This window comes from Microtus pennsylvanicus, chromosome 22, assembly GCF_037038515.1.
Source record: "Microtus pennsylvanicus isolate mMicPen1 chromosome 22, mMicPen1.hap1, whole genome shotgun sequence".
Lineage (NCBI taxonomy): Eukaryota > Metazoa > Chordata > Mammalia > Rodentia > Cricetidae > Microtus > Microtus pennsylvanicus.
In genome coordinates, this window is record NC_134600.1 from 23,228,097 (window position 1) to 23,249,709 (window position 21,613).

Consider the following 21,613-nt stretch of genomic DNA (forward strand, 5'->3'; position numbering starts at 1 on the left):
ATCTGGCTTGTCTGACAGTTTGTGCAAAGCCATTATCAGCCCTTCCCTTGCTTATTGTACATTGAAAAATCCAATGGGTCTCTCTATTCTTATCCAGACTTTCCTCAACCCATTCCTTGTAGACAAGGAGTGTTGTGACAATTGCATAGATTTCCATACATCCAAGGAATGGGTACTTTAAAAAAATTGAGATATTTTTGTTGGGTTATAAACTATTTCCCGATAGTAAATATCCATATTGTTAAAAACAAAGTCAAGGGGGACATATGACTACATATTCACTATGGCAGGGCTGGGGTGTGGCTCAGTAACACAGCATTTGCTTTGTATGCATAAAACCCTAGGTTTCATTCTCAGCATTATACCCAAACCAAAAATACCCCAGGTCAGTATGACAATACTTAACATCACCACCCTCACAACAAACAAGCAAACCTTCCTTTCCTCTCCTTCATCCAGGCCTCTTTTTTTAAAAAATTTATTTATTATGTATACAGTATTCTCAGTATTCTGTCTGCATGTATTCCTACAGTCCAGAAGAGGGCACCAGATCTCACTACAGATGGTTGTGAGCCACCATGTGGTTGCTGGGAATTGAACTCAGGACCTTTGGAAGAGCAGGCAGTGCTCTTAACCACTGAGCCATCTCTCCAGCCCCTCCAAGGCTCTTCTTTAGGTGTGTCAAGCAACACCTCTAAGGATGACTGGTAGCGTTCCTTTTTTTTCTCTCTTACCTCAGCCCTTGACTTAAAGAAGGAAGTTGCATAAAGTCTTCCAGCATTTTGCAAAACATTACATCATGCATGTTGCCCATAACTACAACGTTTCATAGTGTGAAACTGTGAACCTAATCCCAGTGGCCGCCCCAGGGTTCCTGGAAAAGGAAGTGAGGGAGGCCTGCGGTGAGTCGCTACATGAGGAGAGGCAGTGGGAACTTGCTTCCTACGTTAGTCTTTCAAAGTCAGGCAACATTTCCTTTAGTGAGGATAAACCTGCGACCATGACAAGAGGGAACGCTTTCTTAACAGGACACTGATTCTCTAAACATTCACTATACTAGTTCAGAAATGTCCACAAATTCAACTTTCTTCTAAATATCTGGTTTTCCGTTCAGGGCTGATTTTGAGGGTTGTGAGTTCCTTTCCCAGCCTTGGCGGATGCGCGTCAGGGTCTTGTCTATGCACGGCAGTACGAGGATGAACTTCATCACCAGCACCGTGCACGGGATGATGAGGGCTAAAATATAGGCTGAAGGAAGGTTCCACCTTAGAATCCCAGGGCTGAGGAATCTCTTCCCACCGTACACCAAAGTGTGGGCTGTGCACAGGACCAGGGTCAGATAACCCAGTTTGGACTAAAAACAAAAACAAAAACATGGGTGTTAAGTCCTCCACATCGTAAAGGGAAGTGTTGCATGCAATGACCACAAACACATGATAGATACGATTATAATACTTAGGACACCGCTAGATCTAGAAAAGAACTATAACATTTTTTAGGATGATAACTATTTCATCAAAAATATAAAAAGACTTGTTTATTGATAACATGCTAGTTTTATCTTCTCCTGGCTTGATTAAAAAAACAGGTCCTAGGAATAAACTCTTTTAGATTAGACATAATGCGCTGTTTTGATCAACAGAGGAAAATTCTTTATTGATCATCTTATCCAGAGATCAGAAACAAATGGCTTCCACAAGTTCTATGTTCTTCTCTGATACTGGTCAAAGCCAGCTGCTAGCCGATTTCTATCACAGGAAGAAGAATGCTAAATTGTGGTTTTGGAATTCTTAGTTTGTCTTTTCCGTCTGAATTCTTTGAATTTGTCCTCGTTTGGCCTCTAGGAGAAACTGCAGGATTTGATAACCAAATCTAATTTCACTTGCTGATGGTTTGTTTTTATTACACTGGCGCGTGGTCGAGCATGTGTGGGCGTTATCTGGAGGGCCTTTTCAAGCCAACAGCTGGGCTCCACCTTCGGAGCTTCTGGTTGCTCAGCTGGGGTGGTGCCTGGGGGCGTGGCCTGACGAGTTCCCTAGCGATGCTTCTGAGGCCCCTTTGGGTGAGACAGGCCCTGTGAGAATCACTGGTCTCCAGGGTAGTTCCTGCCTTAATGAGGTTGTCTGGTGGTGGGTATGTAGAAAAATGAATTTCTCTCATACCGACCAGGAATAAGTCTAAGGTGATGATACTTATCAAATATCGTGGAAGTTTAAGCATGACGGTATATCTATCCTTTCTTATCAGTATGTCCCGATTGCACAGTTGAATTCAGAAGGTGAAAATTTGTCTTCGGGTTCTTTTCCTCCTTCTGCCTGGTGCCTCCACAGGCTAGTTAATAGCTTTTTGAGTTTTTTCACGCTATACTCTCAGTGGCTACTCTGGGGGCAGTGAGAAATCTTGGCAAGATGTCCTGAGCAGAAAATTAAACCCTTCTGGAGTGTGCCTGTCAGGGTCCCAATTCATCTTCTGCAGCGAACAGTTAATGAGCTGCCTGGGAAGTAAGGGAGCCAAGTGAACCATCAGGCGGGATAGCGCTTTGCAACACTACTAGCAAAACGCTGTACTCGTTTTGCAATACTCGGACACTGAAATTGGAAGCACTTACCTGGACAAACCTGAACTCTCTCCAGTTGACCATGTTGCTCACCGACGGCAAGGAAGTGATTCCCAAGAGAAGAAACAGAAAAAATCCCAGGATTCCCAGCGCCAAGTAGGAATCACTAATCCAGGCTGCAGAGGTACTAAACGGGCTGTCTTTATTAGCCAGGGCCTATGAAAAGTTAGAAACAATGAACATGGATTCTCTCTGCAGCTCATTCTTTCTGGGGTGCTGAACCACACCTCTACACGTTACTTGTCCAAAGCAAATTGTGTATCTTTCATTACTGATTGCTTAGGAACAGTTTTAGAAAAATAGACTTGAATGTCTTGAGCAGAAAAGGTAATTGGTTCTTCTGCAAGTTTGTTACAATTCTTGTTTCTAGGAGTCACATAGGGAGTTTTAATTTACCCTACAGATCTTAAAATGAAGTCAGCATATATGTTAGCCTTCTTCAGCACATGACTTTGTGTTTCTCAAACAAAGCACAGTGTTCTCAAACAATCACATCAAAATTTCATTTTTAAATTCTATTTAGTCTCTCTCTCTCTCTCTCTCTCTCTCTCTCTCTCTCTCTCTCTCTCTCTCACACACACACACAGACACACACAGAGTTTTGGTCTTTCATAATGATTATGTCAAAATACAGCATTAAATCTTTCACATCACAGTGTGAGGGGAATCAGGCTGTGTAGTGTGATCCTTACTCAAGAAGCTTCCATGCGGTTGTTAGGGAATGTGCAAGGATATACTCATGGACACAGTGTTGGTGAGTTACTGACTAATAGCCTTTGAGACTATAATGAGATAATACCAAGACTGTTCATTTCTAAACCAGACTTGTAGTATTTCTGCTGTAAATGCCGAAAGACTAGAGTTGTTTTATTTTTGAGTATTCATATGATAGTATTTGAATTTTTTTTCAGAATTGTTTAGTTTTCTGGCTAACTAAGGACAGCCTCTTACAAGCCAAGCATGGATGGACTTCTAAGCACCCTTTTGTGAGATTATTTGTGCTTCTGTAGCACATGTTTGGGCAGACTCCATACCTTGTAGACAGTGATTTAGACTTCAAAAAGAAATCTACATAAAACCAGAAGCTTGAAACCCAAGAGTTTGTGCTTATTGACTCTTACCCAAAGGAACTCTTGAGTCCCAAACCTGCCAGTTGGTCAGTGTCTCTGTGAGCCCAGGATTACAGATCTAGAGCCAAGTGAGTCTGGAATCTAAGTTTTTCTCAGTAGTTCTATGTGATCACAAGTGGATTAATTTACAAGCCCAGGGATAATGTTTCTGATTTTTGATACTTTAAAAAAAATGAAGATATTGGGTGGGTGTTACAATTCATGCCTCTAATCCCAGAACTTGGCAGGTGGAGGCAGGAAAACCATGAACTTGAGGCCAACCAGCCCTAAACTATAACCCGTCACAAACAAAACAAACAAACAACCCCCCAAAACCCCTAACGATAAAGAGCAAACTTTGGGGAGCCACACTCTGCAGTTGTGAAGCGGGTTGTGCTACAGCAAGGCTGCAATTTGCTTTAAGGAGTAGAGAAATACAGAGAAGAAACCTACCTGCGTAATGGTTCCGTTTCTCAGTCTCCAGCGTACGTAGTACCGAATAGGAATCACAAGTGTATAGATGGCATGAAGAAAGGCAAATCCCAGTGCTACCAAGCCCAGCTGCTTTCTGCAAAGCATCCAATGATCAAGCCAGTTTGGGAATCGACGGTACTTTGTGCCTCGGTAGAGCTGCAGAACGGCCGCGAGAACACCAGGGAGGTACACCAAAGCGAGCAGGGTCAGCGCTGTTACCGGAAACACACGGTTCGGGATGGACACAGCCAGGCGAAATGTAGAGTCTGTCTTCCCATTCACGTAGGGGTATATCACTTCTCGTACAACACAGTACAAGAAGAAGAAGACACACAGCACAGAGGACATGTAGAAAGGAAGCCTCCACATTGGGAATAGTTTCAGAGGGTAGTTCTCAATTTCCTTGGCTGCCACAAGAGATCCTTGATCCAACGGAGTGAGTCCAAGGGTACGGGCAATGTCCATCACTCTCTGCTTGGCTTTGCTATCATCCCCGCAGACAAACACCTGAGTTAAAACAATTAATTCCATAATTATTTTTTATTTAATAACTGTCATTAAACTTTATATGAGTATCATATAGAAAAATAGTATACTAATACTCTCAAAACAGAGATATGGAATTATCACATCTAGCAAGATGATGTTGTGAGCTGCATGTGTGTCCTGGGAGGTGAACGGCCATGCTTTTTGTTGAAGGTGATTTTAGGCACACAGCGCTGCTGTAGGATCGGTTCACTGGAGCCTGAGGAGTTTCATCTTTCTTCCGCGTGCGGGCGCTACATCATTTATGACGGCGGCTAATCTCAGCGGCCCGTCTCACACAAGTGGAAGAAGAGCCAGCCAGCTGTTAGTTTTTAGTATGGGCAGGAGGGCCCCAGATTCGGACTTCATTTGGTTCCATCAAGCTATTAATAAAAGTTGAGGCGCACATGAACCACAGTGGACGGCACTTCTCAATCAAACCCACGGAAGTTGTCCTTAGCACATACTAGAACATGAAATATTTACTGGGGATTTTATTTTGGAGTTTTATTCAGATAAGTACATATAGAAAAATTCACCTTCGAAAGGCTGAATGTGAGTTCATTTAACCTTACCTGCCGACTTGCATCTAGTGTTCCTGACTGGAGAGCCCAGGCTGAGATGGTATTGAACGCCTTGACCACACGGGCTCCTGGCACCAACTGAGCGAGGTACTCAGCATTCGATTCTGGATACTGATTGATCTTACGATTGTTGCTGACATCTACCAATATTTTTCCACTGAGGTGGCCAGCCAATTCTGCTAGGCAGTCGTAATGCTCTCTGCGCATGGCCAGGATTATGACGTCAGACTTCGATGCTCCCTCGGAGTAGCTCAAGACCTCTGCTCCTCTGGGCAGAAGGCTGGACACCTGGGGGTTTCGACTCCCAAAAACAACAGCATAACCACACTGAAGCATTTTAAATCCCAAGGATTTTCCAAAATCGCCTGTTCCAAAAATGCAGACAGTTTCTCGCTTTTCTGAGGAATTCACGGTCAGAGGGAGTGCGTCTGCACCCATTGTCTCCATTACTGAAAAACAAGCAAAGGGAATTAGAGGCGTAGAAATACAAAGGAGCTTACAGATCATCAGCTTGTAACAGGGACACCTCAAGACATTAACAGAAAAATGTGCAATATTTAAAAAAACAGCTGAACATCTTGCTGGGAAGTCAGCAACAGTCAGTGTTCAGTACTGATATTTCTACAACTTCACACAATAATCTAGGTTCCTCTAAAGTCTTTGGGAGCATAGTATGTCTTTTTTCAGAACAACTTTTCTCAAAATTTTTCTCAGTTTTTATTGAAACTTTTAGCTAATCTAGAGGCTTTTTGGGGGGCAGGTCGGGGGGGGGCTTCTGATTTTCAGTGATTTATTTTCTGTGGCGAGAAATGCTGTCTTCCTAGGGCTAGACAGTGAGCAAATACTTGTTAAGCATGAGCAGGTGGAATGTGAGAGTCAGAAGGAGCAGGGTTCTCCCTGTGTTCCAGGCAGTGTGCAGAAAGAGGGGGATACTGAATCATTGAAGAGATAAGCAAGGGAGAGAGAAGTCAGTAGAGAGGGTGCTCTCCCTAAAGACAATGCTTCATTTATTCAAGTGGGGTCACAGCAAAACTCAGTTGAGTCTGATGTGCAGCAAATAAAACCAGTGATCAGTCACTTTATCTTGCACATCAATCATGAAACATATATAAAGATTGCACCATTTTTTTTTAAAGGGAAGTTTGGAAAATTTCCCTTTCTGTTTGGCTCATGACAAAGTACTGTTATATTGGCTGGGTTGTCTGAAGTTGTGCAATTGTAGAACACACAGAAAATGCAGATCTTTGCACTCAGACAGGAGTCGAGGGGGTGGGGGATACAGGACTTTACTGCACCATCCCAGAACATGTGAACAATCAACACACTGATTTCTTCAGACCACTTGCAGATGCGCTCAGCGGGAATAAGCAGGGCACATGTGGGAAACTATCTGGGGCAGAGCAACACTCTTCATATGGAAGTACGCTGGTCTTTGAAAAGTTCTTTGTAGCCATAAATGCAAGCTAGTATACAGCAAATTTGGCCAGCCACTAATCAGTTAATGGCTATTTTTTTGTAGCTCAAATCTTCAAGCCACTGGAATGACAAACATTCTGTTCTGTACACCTGCTTTGTGTGTCAACAGACTGACTACCGTTCTCTTCCTTTCCCCCACTACTTTATTCTAATGGTTTTGCTCTCACATTGGATTGCTATATGCAGTAACTACAGAACTGGTGAATTTGCCAGTCAGAGAGACTAACTTCTTTATAGCAATATTCTCACAGGTTGCTACAAACAGTGATTCCAGGTGATTTGGACCATTTGACCACCAAAATAATGTGTTCTAACTTTTTGTAAAATTCTGTGAAAATGAAAATATTGACTATGTGGCACTAGTTTCTGGGTTAACTTTGTGTGTGTGTGTGTGTGTGTGTGTGTGTGTGTGTGTAAAACTCAAGGACAACTTTGGGTATTATCATCAGGGAAGGCTATCTACCTCCTTTGAAACAGGGTCTCATGGACCTGAAGCTAAGCAAGCTTAGGATGGCTGGCCAATGAATCTAGAACCCATTTCTATTCACTCCCCACATGCTGAGATAATAAAAACCCTCTATGATTAGCATTTTTACATGGGTCTGGGGATCCAATTTAGGTCCTTATGCTTTTAAGATATGCACATTACAGACTGAGATCCCAGACCATTTTGCAAGAACTCTTACTAGCAACATGGCCTATTATTCAGACTCAGCTTCATCATCTTTGAGATGAGAGACAGTATCTGATTAAGTGATACTGAGGCTTAGACTAATTTGTTTATCTTAAAACAGTGCTTGAGACACAAATGCTCAAAACCCTGCTTATCTCTAGCAGGTTATTTAATCGATTTATTATCAAAGGGATATAAGCCACTAGTCATTTAATTACTATCTATCTAAAGGATATAACTTGAGCATTAACCATGCTTTCATAACAGATTATTTTTAGTGTATAAAGATAATCTGAATTAGAGATCAGGATGTGCCTACTCTATCCACTATTTTTTAAATAAAATCCTGTATGAAATGGTTTTATGCCACATAAATTTATCAAAACACAGATGTAGAAATGAAGTATGAATTTATCTTATTTATATATTTTTTTCATATTTTAACTTAGTATTCTCTTAGGACATATCTTGCAGTTTAAGGTAACACCCTTGGGCTGTTATTCCAACTATTTAAAATTTGTATTTATTTTTAAAACTTAAGATTTGTCACTGGGCAAATTGCAGATGTAAAAACTTGACCCAGTAAGAGGCAGTGTGGTTTTTATATGCCTGGAGCACTTCCTTAATACTTGAGGAAGTTACAGAAATTCTACGGTTGACACTTTGTGGCCACACCGCGAGTCTCACTTTAAGCTCTCCGGGTCCTGTTTCTAGTCTCTGGGCAGAGATTCTTGTCGCGGGCTTTCATTAGATCACTGCGACTGTCCAGCATTCAGACATAAACAGCCCACGGGCACCACAGACCAACAGGGAGCCGGCCTCTGTCTTTCTTCTGCGGCTCGGCTTTCTTCAGCACTGCATCTGATGCATTTCTTCAGCTTCTCACATGGCTCCAGAGGAGAAGAGAACTCATTATCCACGGCTGGGGTTGATCTAATTCCCTCTTGTACCGTCTTTCCTGTGTTCCCCGACCATGCCCTCTGTCCTTCTCTCCAGCTCCCCAGAATCAGGTTTCTAATAACCCATCGGCCCACAACCCTTTATTATGACTCCGCTAGCAAGATAAGCTACGATAATATGATTTTTTAATGAAAAATATTATCAGACTTAAAGTTACTGTAATCCCAGTCTCTGACCTCCATCTTTGGAAGCTCTTCCCCTGTGCCCCTCAAACCGTGACCGGTCAAAGGATACGTGGTTTTCCCTTTTCATCTCTGATGGTAGCGTTGGAGACTTCCTGTTCCCCTCAGGGCACCCGGGGTGCAGGTGTCTATTTAAACCTGGATATCTTTTAATCTGGTCTGATTTGGCTTGACTGGGATTATTTTGCGTCGGCCGAGAGGCTCGTTTAGGAAATATCCCTAACAGTTACCATGGTTGGAACAGTGAAGTCAATAATGTGAGAGAAGTTAGCAATTCTTTGGAGCATTTTAATTCTTAGCTCTTGGAAAAAATTATTCTAATTATAGGTGTTCACAGAAATAGCATGTATGCATAGGGCATCTCTTACAGTAAGTGTCGTACAAACAGGGCTACCGCACGTTTGTGCATCAAAATAACTGCATGCAAACATGAGCTCATGAAGGCGGTAAGGTTTCTTGCTCAGAGTTTCCCAAAATTTCCCACTCTACTTTACTTTTAGATACAAAATGGAGGAAAACGGGAAATAGTAAGAAAGCAAGCAAACAGTAAGAGCATTTACCGAAGGTAAAATGGGTTAAAGAATTAAAGCAGCCAGATTCTCTTGCCCTCAGCCCTGTGGGCACTACACAGCGTCAAAAGAACAGGAAGGAGTCTCCTAGCTTTGAAAACCTCCAGGGCTGCTTTACTTCCTATGGAAACACCTTCCAGAGAGGTTCCTTGACTGAAGTGGGGTTCGGTGGTGCGTGGAGGAGGGCGCCTGGAGCGTACGATGGGGTGTGTGTGTATGTCGCTGAACGACGACACACACGGGACACGGGGTGGTTGTGGGGTGTGTGTGGGGGAAACACGGAATGTAAAGTGATTCCACGGGAGTGTTTACTTAGGTTAGGGATTAATGCACAATGAAGCAGCGGCCAAATGGCAAAGGTGACTTTGATGGTCTCAGAGACCATCTTAAGGTGAAGAATCCTGCCCCTGATGCCCCCCCCCCCCCACGTCTCAGCATTCCACCCAGGCAAGTAGAGATGAGGCCTCCTGTGAGAATGAGAATTGCTGGGAGTGGGGGTGGGGGCTGAAGCCAATAAGTCAGTTCCAGCATCTGGCATCCCTGTCTGCCATTTCTCTTCATAGCCACTCCCGTCTCTGTCCAGAGGGCTCCAGTTTGGAAGCCACTAAGTCGCTCGCTATAGTTGTCTTGCTGAGGCCACCACGGAACTAACCCGCACACACTACATACACAAGTAATGGCTTTCTTCCTTGCCTTGCTTTTCACTCGGCATAAAACCTGAGATTCACCCAGGTTTTCTCAGCTTTGCCTCCCTATTTCTGAGTAGCATTCCGCAGCAGAGGTGAATACAACTTCACGTTTGAAACAAATGCTTTGGGAGGCCAAATCCAGAGCTTGCACAGGCCAAGCACCGCTCTACCACCGAGTTACAGTCCCAGTCCTAGAGTTACCTTCGTCTAATGCCGGACCTTTCAGCCGTCTACAGCTTGGGCCACTGCAATGAACACTCATGTACAAGTTTTGGCACGAGAGTAAGTTTACATTGGAACAATGCACCCCGGTGCAATTACTGAGGCACTTGGCACGTTCATACCCAGTTTTATATGGAACCGCGCAACTCTTGTCCAGTGTGGCCTGTACACAGCCCTACAGTCCTACTTGGCGGTTTATGAGTTCCAGCATTTTTCATTTTGGCCACTTTGTCATTTCAATGTGGTTTTAATTAGCATTTTCCTAATGGTTGAGGGCACCGAACACCTTGTTAGGTACTTACTTGGCATTTGCATGTCACCCTCAGTAAGACATTGCCTCATGTCTTTTGTCACTTCTCTCTCCCTCCTTCCCTCCATCCTCATCTCCATCCATCCCTCCCTCCCCAGAAATAAAGTTTTCCTCTAATTCAGGCTGGCCTAGAAAAAAGCCCAGCCCATCATCAGAGAGGCTTCACCTAGATACTGTTAGAGTGGATGCAGAGGTCCACAGCCAAACATTAGGGGGAGCCTCCCCAGGAACCGCGTGGAAGAGCAGGCGGAAGAGCTGGAGAGCACCAGGAGAACAGCGTCACCAGAATAACTAAGCCTCACAGAAACTCAAGGGACAATTGCAGAGCCGGTATGGGACTCCGAAAGGTCCTCGGCATATATGCTGTGCCGTGTAGCTTGGTGTTCTTGTGGGGCTCCTAACAGGGAGCGTGTGAGGGGTGTCTTTCTTTTGCGTGCTCTTGTGAATCTTTTCTTCCCACTGGGATCCCTCATTCAGCCTTGATAGGAGGGTTTGTGCCTCGTCTTATTGTAAGTTGTTATGTCGTGTTCGGTTCATATCTCTGGGAGAGTTGCTCTTTTTCTGAGGGGAAACGGAGGAGGAGTGAATCTGGGGGAGGAGGAAAAGTGGGTGTGGGGGAAGGCGCTAAAAGGAGTGGATGGAGGGGAAACTGATCAGGATTTATTGGATGAGAGAAGAATAATAAAAAAAAGTTTTTACATTTAATGACATCAACTTTTGATTCTTTTATTTTGTAGATTATTCTGTTGATATCTAAAAGCCCTCCCTGAAGTTTAGGTTTTAGATAAATTTCTAAAAGTGTAAAAGTTAACTGTATGATCTATTTTTTAGCTTATTTTACAAAGTTTAAGGCTTAGGTCAGTGTACGTGCATGTGTGTCCTATGTAAGTTAACTATATGCATATTTATCATGTGTTGAGATACTATCCTATTCTATTAATAACTATATGCATGCTATCATTTGTTGAGATACTATCCTATTATTCTATTAATAACTGTATGCATATCTATCATGTGTTGAGATACTATCCTATTCTATTAATTGCTTTTGTACCTTTGCTAAAAATCAATAAATAGTCCATGTCGGTGTGGCTCATTTTCTGGGGTCTCTATTCTGCTCTACTGATGTGTGTGTGTGTGTGTGTGTGTGTCTGTTCCTTTGTCTATACCACACAATACTGATAGCTGATAGCTATAAATATATGCATGCATATATATTTGATAGAGTGGTTCTTTCTGATATATTCTTTAAAAACTATTATAGCTAGTATAATTCCTTTATCCATGTAATTTGTAGAATAATCTTGTATATACACAAACATTTCTTTTAAGTGCTTATACTTTTAAAAAACTTTTAATGTTTTAAAAATTCAAATTTGTAACACAAATTAATTGAAATTTTGGGAGAAAAAATATAGGCTGCATTAAAATATTAATTGATTGGGCTGGGAAGATAACTCAATTGACAAAGTGCTTTCTCAGTGTAAGCTTGAGGGCCCGAGTTCAACACTGAGCTAGCGCTCAAGTTAAAGGCATGGCACATGCTTGCAACCCCAGGGCTGCGGAGGGGAGAAAGAAAACTCTAGACTCCCTCTGACGTCTTTAGTTCTGAAGAATCCAAAGACAATTCCTACGTAAAGACTCACCCTGTTATTTACACGCACCACTGCGGTCAGTTTATTTATTAGCTAACCCAATGTCACATATGTATGCAAACTAAAAATGCAAAACTAAGTTTCATATGAAAAAGTTTGGAGGCGATAAAAAGCAAAACTAAAGAGACCACTTTCATCAACACAAGAACCAGCTTTCAGCTTCAGGAAGTGGAATGCTGGGCTGAGGCGAGCAGAGAGGACCTCTATCAAAAGGGGGCTTGGAGGAGTGTGGGTGGAGGCGGGGCACATACGGGTATCTTTCTTCCCACCACACTTTCCTGACTTTCTTTCGTCATTAAAGACATCGTGGGATCACTAAGGGCTGTGGAAACGTGTACTTCTATAAAGTGTCCTAAAATCGAGTGGTTCTGAGCCCCAGCTGCACATTCAAGTAGGGGAAAGTTTGCACAAAACCTGGATGACCAGACTCTTTCTGATCAGTCCTCAAGCCTTCTCCATAGTCTTGGCTGAAAACTGGATTTCCTCTCTTTACGAGAAACCAAAGGCAGACTGAGGCCTGAGTGTGCAAGCCTCACAAGGGACAGAGTCAAAGAGTGCCAGGCTCGAGACTTGGCATCAGATCACAGGTAGCTTTTCTCCGTCTCATCTGTCAAGGAAATCTTACAGAGTTATTACCCATACTCAGAAAAACTCAAGACTCCCACGGAGTTCCTTAACAGCAAATCATACATAGAAAAGGATAGCAGCTAGGCAGTCATGTAGATGAATCCATCTCTGGAGTCTGACTCTTCTCCATTGAGAATTTAGCTTCAGGTTCTGAAATCGGGCTTTAAACACCTGAATTCCTCAGATACTATTCCTCCTGGACACACATACACACACACACATACAGAGACACACCGGTGTAGAAACACACACACACACACACACCCACTGAGGATGAAGGGACACAGAATGCAGACTTCTTATAAAGTGTTTTGACTCCCTGGAAGTAGAAAGTCAGAACTCTGAATCTGTAGGCTTCAAAATCTGTCTGTGCATTATTATAAAAAATTGGACAATGTGCACATAAATAATAAATAGGCTGGTTTGGAGGGAAGTAAGTACTTCAAAGAATACAGAACAGGGCCATAGAAGAAAAATTGCTATGAGGGAGGGGCAGTTAAATTTTGAGTTCAGGTCAATATGAACTTCTGTAAGCAGGTGCCTGTATATAAGGATTACCAGATTTAATAAATAAAAAGCACACAATTCCAATTAAGTTTGTATTTCAGTTAAATAATGAATAATTTTTAGAGCATCTATATTCTTTGCAACATCTGAAGCACATTCACACCAAAACACCTATACTGTGAAATTCAGGTTTGACTGGGATAACGCATTTTTTTCTGGTATCTTTCATCAAGCTGAACCCCGTGCAGCCAGTTGGGAAAGTGAGCATGTATACATTATCTGTTATGGTAATAAAGGTGATATTTACAATATCACTGTTTAAAATAGTTTAATTTGAACAGGAGGCAGTCCTAGCACCAATGGCGACCAAGGCAGGAGAGCTGTTTTGAGTTTAAGGCCAACCTGGGTTCTAGAGGGATACTAGGCTGGCCAGGGTTACACGGACCCTGACTCATAAAGCAAGAGTCCAGGTAACTAGCTAGCGTAACAGAGAAGCCAAACTCGGTACTCCCTGGAGATTTTCTCAGTTGTCCATATGAAATGGAAGGTTACCAGATAGTGCTATGTGTTTGCAGAACTCTGTGACTAGGCGCTAGCTGAAGAATATGACGGATTCGCTGAGAAGGAACTCCAAGCCTGTGAAGAACATGCATTCTAAAGGAATAAGGATCATAAAACTACAATAAACCATTAATCACAAGAATAGATCGACGCCATCAATGCTTGTCATACGAAGCTTGTACCTATTAACAGTAAAAATAAAATCATGCATACTGAAGAGAAAGAGAACTTTACAGAGATTTAAAGCTCACAAAAACTAATTTTCAGACTGCCCATCTAATATTCATACCTTTTTTTTGTGTTGAGGAGACAGACTCTCACGTAGCTCAGGTTAGCTTTGAACTCCTAGCTGAGGATGGCCTTGAACTTTTGATTCTTCTGCTCCACCTTCTTGAGTCAAGGCTTTGTGTGCGCTCTGCCAACTGAGCAACCGCCCTACCCAAGCTGAGTTTACTTCTCACACATGCATGTTGTTGCCCATTCTTTTACTACTATGTCCGTTGAAGTAAAAATTACAGCAAGCTCACAGCTGAATACATCACCATTTTGTGATTTCCACAAAACCTGCTGGTAACTGTGTAAAGTTACAGACATTTTGTTTTTCTTAAATGGTTTTGCCATGTAGTCCAGGCTGGCTTAGAACTTGTTAGGTAGCTAAGGTTGGCCTTAATGTTGGATTCTCCTGCTTGAAGCCCTGGGTGCTAAGAGAACAGGTGTGCCCCACAGAGTCCATCCAGAAGTTGCTGCCTCAATATCCCTCAACTGCTCATTGGTTGCTGACAAATAGATCGTATCCGAGAAATGCTGCTCGCGCAGGGAAACTTATTTGATGATGGCTAATCTGTGTATCATTTTATGAACCAACAGGATGGCATATGAGACCTAGGTACTCTGCACAAACTGATCAAGTCCCAAGAATGTAATGAAAGGTAACCTTCACATTAAGGCTGTGCGGTTTATACACTCCCATGTGAAACGCTCATGCCGGCTGGGAATGAGCAGTGATAGTACTGGGCACGAGTAGTTCCGTCAGGAGTCCTTACTCCCTTCCAGAGATGGTAACGCCACAGTAACGGAGGCCTATGACACATTTTAACTCCAGTGTAGAAAATTATTTTTAATAGGTTCTTTACTGATAGTCTAGTTTGTTTGAGCATCACGTGGATACCTGTTGTCACGTTGAGATCTCGGCACTATCTGTCAGGGTAAAGTAAGAGAGCTTTACGGTTTCCTGGCTGTATGGGTTCGAGATCTGCTGTCTGGGCTTCTTAGCTCATCTGCTTGGGGCCTGGGGCACATGACATGGCCAGAGATTCAGCCATGTCTTGGTTAATTTGCCTTGACCATTGCTGGCATTTTATATCTGGACCAACTTACAAATCACCAACAATTCGGCAGCAGGAGTGGAGCCAGAGGTCACCACCAGCAGAGAGGGCATTCTTCTCTCACTGACGGCAGGGTTTATCCATCTCGGTGGTTTATATGCGTTCTATGAGCAACTGCTTAGCTTGGCCTCTCTCATAACTCACCAAACATTTAGTGTCAGCTAGTGGGCTGGTTACTGTCAGAGATGTTTAGGAAGTGGTTTAATTATTTTAATTTTCAAGAAACTTTATTCAAATGAAATGTCACTGGGAATTATTATTGATAATATAGATACTGATAACTGCTAAACCAGTTAGGGGGCAGAAGGATTTTTCTGTCTCCCCAGAAACATTTCTCACGGGGCTTTCCATTCTGTTTTAAAATATCTCCTTGCCATTTTTAGGAACTTCTGGGGATCGCTTGCTCTTTCTTCTCTGGGGTAACACTTGAAGCCATTTGTAAAGCAGTTCTCTAAGGGCTGGGCCCCAAGGGCTCTAAGAGGGTCACTAGGAGGTGACAGAATATCCATCCCATCCTTTTGTTATACTCTGATGCCCACACTGCAGAGCAGAGCGAGCTGGTAAATGCACTTCAAGAAAACAGCTTTTCCCTTCAATAGCCAAGATTTTCATCTGATCTCCCTCTAGTGGGTGGAGTTACCTTACAGGGCAGGAGCCTGAAATCAGGTGTGGAGAGTTTGAACGAAGGAACTCACCCCGGGCTGCATGTTAGGACGGGTTTTCCTTGGAATCACGTATCACTGCAGCAGCGCTTTCCCCACCGCCCGTGCTTCTCCCTCAAACAGGGCCTGTGACCACGGAGCCGGGAAAGCAGCTGGGTGGGCAGATGAAGCCACTTTTCTTATCCTGATTGTATTTGATGTCTGCATCTTCCCATAGGGGCATCGCTTCCCCCAAGGCTCGCAGGTTAATTTTGAAAACAATCTATGTGGTTTCCAGCACTGCAATAAAGGCCCCATACTCCTTCCTCCCCACACATTGGGCCAACACCATTTGGCCTATCAATCGAATAGCCGTAGACTTTGGCTTCCCAAAGGGAGCCTCTGTGTACCGCCTTCACCAAAAATAATCTTCAGTTTTTCAGGAGTGACTCAAAACTGTAGCAAGGATAGCTTAGAATCTCAATCTACAACGAGGTCATTACGAGCACATTCGTGTTAATTGCAGTGAACCATTTACTAATTAACTTCGCTTCAATCTTCACATTTCTTATACTATTTTTCCCTATTTCTGTGTCAAAGAACCAAACATGCTAAACAAATCACCCTCCAACTTCTGTAGTGCGAAGAATCAGGTAGCAGCAAGGTCGTGAGCTTATGCGTATAAGAACACTTGGATATGAATAGGGTCTTTTGAATGGTTTGTGGGCTTCACACTCTGATGCCAGCCCAGTAACGTATGGAAACTGAGGAAACACCACGTCTACAGTTTTGTATATTAATAAAAGAGAATTATAATAATTTTGATGATTTCTATGTAAAGCACCAACCTTAAACTTCTCTTCAAACGGCAGGGATAGAGCTGGACTTTGACAGTGTTAACTGAAAGAATAGCGCTATCATCCATACTCATTGGCTGGGTACCTCTTTGGGTAGCATTGTTCCAACACAGAAGTCATGTTCTCAGGAGTGATTTGGTAAACTTTCCTATTTCGGGATATTTACGATAGCATCCCTGTGCCACGCATTGTGTTGGGCAAAAGGATGAAGTGAGGAATCGGGGGCCACTGTTCTCAGGGAGCTGGGGTCTCAGGGAGAGCGCAGATCACAGGCAGACCACTAACATGCGTGCAAGAAGGCCACGCACAGGGACGTACAGACACTGGGAGTTCCCATCAAGGACACTGATCTGCTCGGAGGTGGCACAAGAACATTTAGTAAAGCCTGCCAGAGTCGCTTCAGCCACCATTTAACTTGGGCTCAAAGCTAAATTTAGTGCTTGCATAGTATATATTTTAAAAGGTGTAGATCAAAGACGCATACTTCCCACTGAACACTAATTATCTCTATGCCTGAAATCCTCAGCTTTGCCCACTAAAGGTACGGTAGGAGATCCAACTTTGCACTTAAGACATTTTATTTCCTTTAATATTGGGTGCAGAGACCAAAGGGACTATCCAGTTTGTGTTCTAACAACTTAAAAATGTTTATTTTTAATTGCACGTGTGTGTGTGTGTAGGTGCCCATGAAAGCCAGGGGCATTGAATCCACCTGGTGCTGTAGTTTCGCTGGTTGTGAATTTCTCGGCATGGCCTCTGGGAACTGAACTTAGGTCTTCTGCGAGAGTATGCACACTTACTCTTACTGCTGAACCATTTCTCCAGCCCCACTGATAACTCTTTTTAGAGATGCGCTATACCCTTAGATTGCTACTTTTTAGTCATCTTTTAATTCATAATTACAACTCTGAACTTTTTAAAGTTACCTTTCCTATACATTTTCTTTGCTTTTGAGAAGAAAAGTGAACTTTATTCAGATGTTAGGAACAATGATGTCCTTTAAATGGAAAAGGACCATACGTCTAAGCCACTTCCATGAATACGCTCCCGCCAAAGCACGAGGAAGGGAGAGCTCTCCACACATGGGTGGAGAGACTCTGACCATCGTGCAGAATTTAGATCGGCATGTCAATGGCCTGCCTGCTTAATTACAGTGGAAATATTTCTTTTCATAGACCAGTGCATTCTTTTTTGCAATGACATGTTTCTGAAAGACAATCTTCAAACAGCATAACTGTCCATTGTTCTTTATTCTTCAATAATTTTGGCAGAAAAATTATTTCTATATAGCCCAAGTCATTTTCTTATCACACATTGCTTTAAGCGTTCATTATCCTTTAGTTATTTACTTAGTTTTATTCTTTGCAGTGCCGATTTCTCCGTAACAAAAGAGCAGATGTTAATTAGAACCATTTGGAAAGGACCCGGAAGTCACCGAGAAGCATCTTAGTTGGTTTAACATATCATGTAGAGAGAGCGCAAGAAGTCTTCGTTGTTAACTAATGAGCCCTTCTCTGTGGATGTGCGCAGGTAACCTCAGAGACCCTGCCTTTGTGTAAACCCCATTTCGGTTATTATCTAGTCTAATCTCTAAATAAGTTCTAAAGTCCATCCAGAGAAATTAACTCTGCCTGGCTTATCCCTGCTTCTTGTGGTGGGAATTTGGAGTAGACCCTTGGGTATCTTTTTGGTAAGCTGCAGGTGGTAAACTGTCTCCTCAGATGACAGCTCAACCCAGGGCCCTAACAAGTCTTCCAGCTTTGCAGGTGACTATGTGCTTGCTGTTGGCTTTGCTTCCCTCTCAACAGTAGTTTGTCAGTCTTTTTAAGACTTTGGAGAAAATGATTTCTATAGCAGCTGATAAAAACACCTACATTTATTCACTTATTAATTGTGTCTGTGGGGTGTTCGCACATGTACCTCTTTGTGTGTGTGCACACATACATGGAAGCCAGAAGTCAGTGCTGGTTATCTGTCTGGATCATTCCCATCATATGTTTTAATTAGAATACATTAATTATACATAATAATGGGCTTCATTATAACATTTCTATACATGTACAAGACACATTTCAAACATATTTACTCCTCCACTGTTAATTTCACTTGCCTGCCTCCTACCTCTGCCGGCTTCTCATCTTTCTACCTAGCCTTCCTCCTCCTACCTAATGGTTCTTGCTAAACCTTGAGCTCACCGATTTGGCAAAGCAAACTGGCCAATGAGCTAGGGAATCCTTCCTGGAGCCACCTCAGAGCTGAGATAATCTCTGTGTGCCCTGGGAACCAGCTTTTTATAACACTGCGGAGGACTTGAACTCAGATCCCCATGCTTTGGGGGCAAGTACGTTAGCCACTGACCATCTCTCCAGTCCTTAAGTTTATTATGAAAGGAGCTAGATGGTGAGGGCCATGAACAAGTGATGGGTGTTTCTGTGACTGCAGAATCAGCTCTGTATACTGTGAAAGCAGATTCTATGCCATTTGAACACTGGTACTGAGGATATAGGGTAATTTGGGGGTAACCCTTCCAGCGTGATGAAGTACTCTAATGTTCTACAGCAAGCAAACTCACTTCTCCAAAGTGGCGTGCACACACTGCAGGGCTTCATAGCTTTAGTATTTTATAAAAGGTTGTAAAAATCTATTTGGTTTCCTCTAAACAACAGTTAGTAAGCTTATGGGTGGCAGGTGCCATAGAGGCCTGGCCATGCGAGGCTCCTTTCTCAATGCCAGTTGCTATGTGAAGTACAGCAAAATCAGAAAAGTCACCAGTTGGAGAAAGCGCTATGACCCAATTTCGAGGTACACATGTACCATTTACTTTACAACCTTGAAGTCTGATGCTAGAGACTGCTCCATCCCGTGTTCTGCGCTGGTGGTGTTCTGAAAGACCCAGGGCCTTGCAAAGGCCATATCTCAAAAAAGTTACTGCCTCAAATAAATGTGCCATTTTATAAAATTATACCTACTGCATCAGAAAAAAATGTTCTTTCATGTGAGTGACATTTATATGACCGCCATTTATCCAGAATTGGACATTCTCACACAGCAAGGCTGAAGAATGGCTTCGAAAGCCCAGAGTAGTCTCTGAATGATAAATGTGGTGAGGTTTTAAGATGCTCCCGTGAGAGCAGCTGGGTGGGCTTCCTTACAAAAACGAAGCTTGCTTTATTATGAAAAGTAATTACTCAGTTATACCTGGAGCATTAGCAAGACTCCAACTCCTTTCGTACCGAAGCATCTTAAGTCTTAAGGCTTTTTACATTGTAGAGCTGGACCCTGTGGATACTCTTGGACCAACAGACTTCCAGCTTAGATCTGGGGAAGGAATAGAACTCTAAACACCCCCACCCTACGGCTCAGGCAACTGGCTTTCCACAACACACCATTCATCTATTAAAGGGCCAGTGCCATTCAGAGAAAAATAAAAACGCCAATACAAAAGAAAATCCCCAAACCACCTACCACCTGCACAGACTTTCTGTCCCTTGTGCAGTAAACGGCATGACAAACTGTTTTTCTCTGGAAAAGCCATGGCTAAGTGGCTTAAGGATATCTAGATTAAGAGCAAGGAAGAAGGGGTGCTCAGCCTCAGGTGTGAGGAAGTCCTCAGATCTAGTGTTAGACTGCTAGTCTGCACACCTACTGACTTCCAGGCTCCTTTTCCATGGCGCTTCAGATTTGTACGAAGCCAGATGCACAGAGAAAGAATCCAACCTTGGGTATTTCTCCTCCGGAGTCCCCTGCACCGTGATGAGTAATACAACCCCAGGAAGCTAAAGATTGGCTGAATTGTTTAACTGATCCTGCTGCAGCTTTGGGCCAACTTTTGTATGTGTGTGTGTGTGTGTGTGTGTGTGTGTGTGTGTGAGAGAGAGAGAGAGAGAGAGAGAGAGAGAGAGAGAGAGAGAGAGAGAGAGATGGGGTGAGTTTACCTATATCTCAGTATCAGCTTGCTGAAAAGTGGGGTCCAGAAAACAAGGGTTGGGGGTGGGCTGAGACAGAAAAGGGATCTCAGCCTCTGGCGAAAGCGACAAGGCAATAGCCAGGAAAGTGACCCACCTGCGGGAGAGGCGCCCAGAGGGCCGTTGGTCAGGCGCAGCTGCTGTGGCCACTGGCTGCCAGGCAATGCAGAGCGAGCTTGCCAGCTCAGGCTCTGCACTGCCTTCAGGCTCTCGCCTTTAAAAAGCCAGAGAGCGCGAAGGGAGGGCCCGCTTGATTTCGCAAGGGAAGCTGTGAAGCAAAGTTTCCGGGAAGAGATCAACCTGGGAATCCCGCGCAGCTGGAAGGACCAGAACTTTTTTGTTGCTCTGGCATGCAGATGCAGCCGCTTTACGCTGGCAAGCGGGGCTAAGAAGGGGTTTTCCGGAGCTCCTGGAATCGCTGCATCCCTGTCCATTTGCAGCCCAAATAAAGGGGCAGGGAGGCGTTCCTTACCAGTTGGAGCCAGAGTCCACTGGGCAGCTAAGAAAGCAGCACCTAAGTAAGCAAGGACCTTAGGTGTATTCCACTTAGTTGCTGTCTTGTCTCTGTTCAGACGAAATAGTGGCATTTATCTTCTTTCTGGATACCCGATTCTTACAGAGTTAGAACTTGAAAGATCTGGAATTTTCAAGTCTTCATTTCATACGCAGACAGATGTATCTAAGTCCACAGGGGTTGTTCCAAGGCGCTACATGGTACCGAAGCCCAGGTATGCACAAGCATTTTGTATAATGTGTACCCTGCCTCCTGTTTATTTTAAGCCATCTCTACTTGGTAACAGTGCAAGGCAAATCTATGTAAATGGGTGCCATACTTTATTGTTTGGAAGAGAATGACAAGGGGCAACACACCCACACATGCAGAAAAGAAGAAAACATTTTTTTCCTAAATAGTTTTGATTCATTGTTTGTTGAATGCACAGATTATAAAAAACATGGATACAGAGGGCTGACGAATTATACAATTGGATTTGTGTGTCGTTCTATAGAGGTGCTCAGATCCACTA

The 21,613-nt window shown here is 43.2% G+C and overlaps 1 protein-coding gene across 1 annotated transcript; it reads right to left on the bottom strand.

The window, feature by feature from the left end:
* Window positions 1–456: 456 nt before the first annotated feature.
* Window positions 457–20,788, bottom strand: Steap4 (STEAP4 metalloreductase). The gene is made up of 5 exons (XM_075956233.1): window positions 20,686–20,788; window positions 5,301–5,758; window positions 4,180–4,707; window positions 2,609–2,773; window positions 457–1,354 (listed from the first exon to the last, which is right to left on the bottom strand). Exons 2-5 carry the CDS (start codon window positions 5,754–5,756, stop codon window positions 1,091–1,093), a joined length of 1,413 nt encoding a protein of 470 aa, XP_075812348.1. The 5' UTR covers window positions 5,757–5,758; window positions 20,686–20,788; the 3' UTR covers window positions 457–1,090.
* Between the last annotated feature and the right edge of the window lie 825 nt (window positions 20,789–21,613).